The sequence below is a fragment of the Oryzias melastigma genome, linkage group LG6 (genome assembly GCF_002922805.2).
Source record: "Oryzias melastigma strain HK-1 linkage group LG6, ASM292280v2, whole genome shotgun sequence".
In the NCBI taxonomy this organism is placed as follows: domain Eukaryota; kingdom Metazoa; phylum Chordata; class Actinopteri; order Beloniformes; family Adrianichthyidae; genus Oryzias; species Oryzias melastigma.
Window position 1 is genome coordinate 29,748,621 of NC_050517.1, and position 2,629 is coordinate 29,751,249.

General features: G+C 43.2%; 1 protein-coding gene across 1 annotated transcript in view; it reads left to right on the plus strand.

Moving 5' to 3' along the window:
* Positions 1 to 2,629, plus strand: part of wwp2 (WW domain containing E3 ubiquitin protein ligase 2) — a gene marked incomplete in the record, with an annotated part of 68,161 nt that overhangs the window by 24,636 nt on the left and 40,896 nt on the right. Inside the window, 1 exon segment of the mRNA XM_024281274.2 lies at positions 1,358 to 1,405. Within this exon segment, the coding sequence (XP_024137042.1) occupies positions 1,358 to 1,405 (48 nt within the window).

A 2,629-nucleotide genomic window follows, 5' to 3' on the forward strand; every position in this document is an offset into this window, starting at 1 on the left:
CACATGCACACTAACAAGACTGGAATGAACAGGCGTGTGCTGTGTCCACTGGAAACCGTAGAACTCATGTTTGGTAGAACGAAAACTAGAATAAATTTAGTCACAGGAAGTGAAATAAAAACAAAAAGTGGTCATGAAGAAGTTCCTCCTGAGAGTTTTCTTCACCTGTCAAACATTTTCAGATGAGCGTGCTCGCAGAGTTACTGCAGAGAGCTCCAGAGGTTTAAAGAGACCCTACCATGATGTTCTTCAGCCTTTCAGAGTGAACTATATCCATATGTATGATCATATATCACCTTTGGAACGCCAGAAAACAAATTATTTATGAAATATTACTTATATTTCGTGAGTCTTTTCCTACCCGGAAGTAAAAAGACTCGATTCCTGAAGCTCCGCCTGCCGCTGTGTGTGACTGCTGTCCCCTTCATGACATCATCCCAGAGAAATCCATGTGTCTGTATTTCTACCACGAAAATAATCCAAACTTCTTCAAAGATGGATGCGTCTAAAGTAACAAACACCTATTTGAGCTGGAATTGTTTAAAGACGGGACACAACTGGAAGATGTATGTTTTTTCTTTATCTAAAATGAAAGTTTTTTTACTGATCATCATTAGCTCAGTGGAGAAATTGGGTGTTGGTGTTGGACCGGGGGGCGGAGCTATCAGAGCAGACTCTTCCTGAAAGGGGCGGTTCTTACTCTGTGACATCATCACTTGAGAACCTGCTCGTTTTCGTGGGTATGGGAGGGGCTGCTGGAGGTTTTTAGAGGATTGCTCTTAAATGCATGAACGGATCAAAATGATCCTTTGGGGATCTTTATAGAGGAATGAACACTAGAACACATTTAAAACCTCAAAAAGTAGAATTTTCATGGTAGGACCGCTTTGAAGGAGCATGAGCGGATTTCTGCTCTCGTTTCTCTTTAATACTTTAGTGTTGCAGACGCATAAACATAAACTATATATAAACGCAGGAAACCATTGTGATGCATATGAACTTTAATGATCATCTCCTCACATGGAAGGTCCGTTCTTCTTCATCGCTGATGATGTGGAGATCATTGGAATGGACTTGATGAGCATTTCGGTCACTTTATGTTAAACTGAATGTGAGTAATAACAATGTAGGACAGTTTTGGTTTTAACTTTGATGTTTTTGTGAAAAAGTCGTTTATTTGATTATATGAACCTATCAGGATAAACTCAGTAGTGAGGAAACTGTGTCTGCTGGACTATTTCTGTGATTGGGAATGAAGGTTTTACTGGAGGAAGGTCCTCTGACAGGTTTGTAGGATGAGGCTGAAAATGTTACTCAGTCATTATCTTTTTAAAATATCTTCTGTTTTGTTCTGTAGTTCAACTTATTCGGATCATAAACGGACCAATCAGAGGCCACCCTAGAGGTAGGCGGTCTCATGTCTATTGTTCAGAGCTTTTTACAGATGTTGTTGCGGCCTCTCGGGTGTTAGGGGTGTGGCCTTCTTTCAGGGTTGTGGCCATCTTTCAAGTTTTAGGGGTGTGACCCTCTTTCAGGGGTGAGGGGCGTGGCCTTCTTTCGGGTGTTCAGGTGAAACCAATACAACCAGGTAGGACATTTATAAAATAAGTATTGTAGACATTTTGGTTACAAATGGTCAGGTTACCCTTTATTATTTATGTAAAATTGTTTTCAACAGCGTTCAGCTGACAGGTCTGCCGTTCTAAACAGTATAAACCGGAAGCGACTCATCACATATCCGGCGATGTGTGATGTCACGTGAAAAGGGTCTATTACCACGATTTGAATAAAGAAACTGAGTTTTAATCTTAATTCTCTTTATTTGTCCTCATCATCAGAGAAATGCCACAGGAACACGTCAAAAACACCAAAAACACAAATTTACCTGGAGTAGGTCTGCACCTCTGAACTGCTCGTATCGTGTTGGGATTTACCGTATGTGACCGTAGTGGTGTTTCAGGTTTCTCACCTGCCAAGAGTCAGGTTATCCTGAGTGTGTGTTTAGCTTTCCTGCAGTTTAAGCTCTGTCGAATGTGTCTTTGTGGCGCCAGCATCAACACATCAGCTGTTCTTGGTGAAGTAATGGGATCTGAGCAGAACTTCCTGATGCTGTGGCTTCAGCACCGGCGTTATCTCAACAGTAATGAACTTTGGAGGTGAATTTGAGGCTCTCGAGCATGCACAGAGCTTTTCCTCTTCACACATCTTAGCAGAGCTCACAGGCTGTTCTGGAGCTGATGTCAAACCGCTGTGATCATGCCACACAAACAGGTTTTCATAGCGCAGCACACAGAGTCCACAGTGTGTGCTGCTGAATGGACACGGCAGCGGGTAGGGCGGCGCTCTGCCACAGCGGAGCTCCATAAACACGTCTTTGTACATTTTTTTCAGATTTTAAATAGACGTATGTATTTCTGTGTACGTGTCTTTAGAAAGTCAGTAAAATGGAAACATAAATGAGTGATCAGACCCCAAAGCGTTTAAGGAGGCGCCAACTGGTGAATGCAGTTAGCCTGCAGGTTCCTCAAGACAGCGGCTGCAGTCAGCGCTGTGAGGCTTAGGGGGCGCTGTGAGGCTTAGGGGGCGCTGTGAGGCTTAAGGGGGCGCTGTGAGGCTTAAGGGGGCGCTG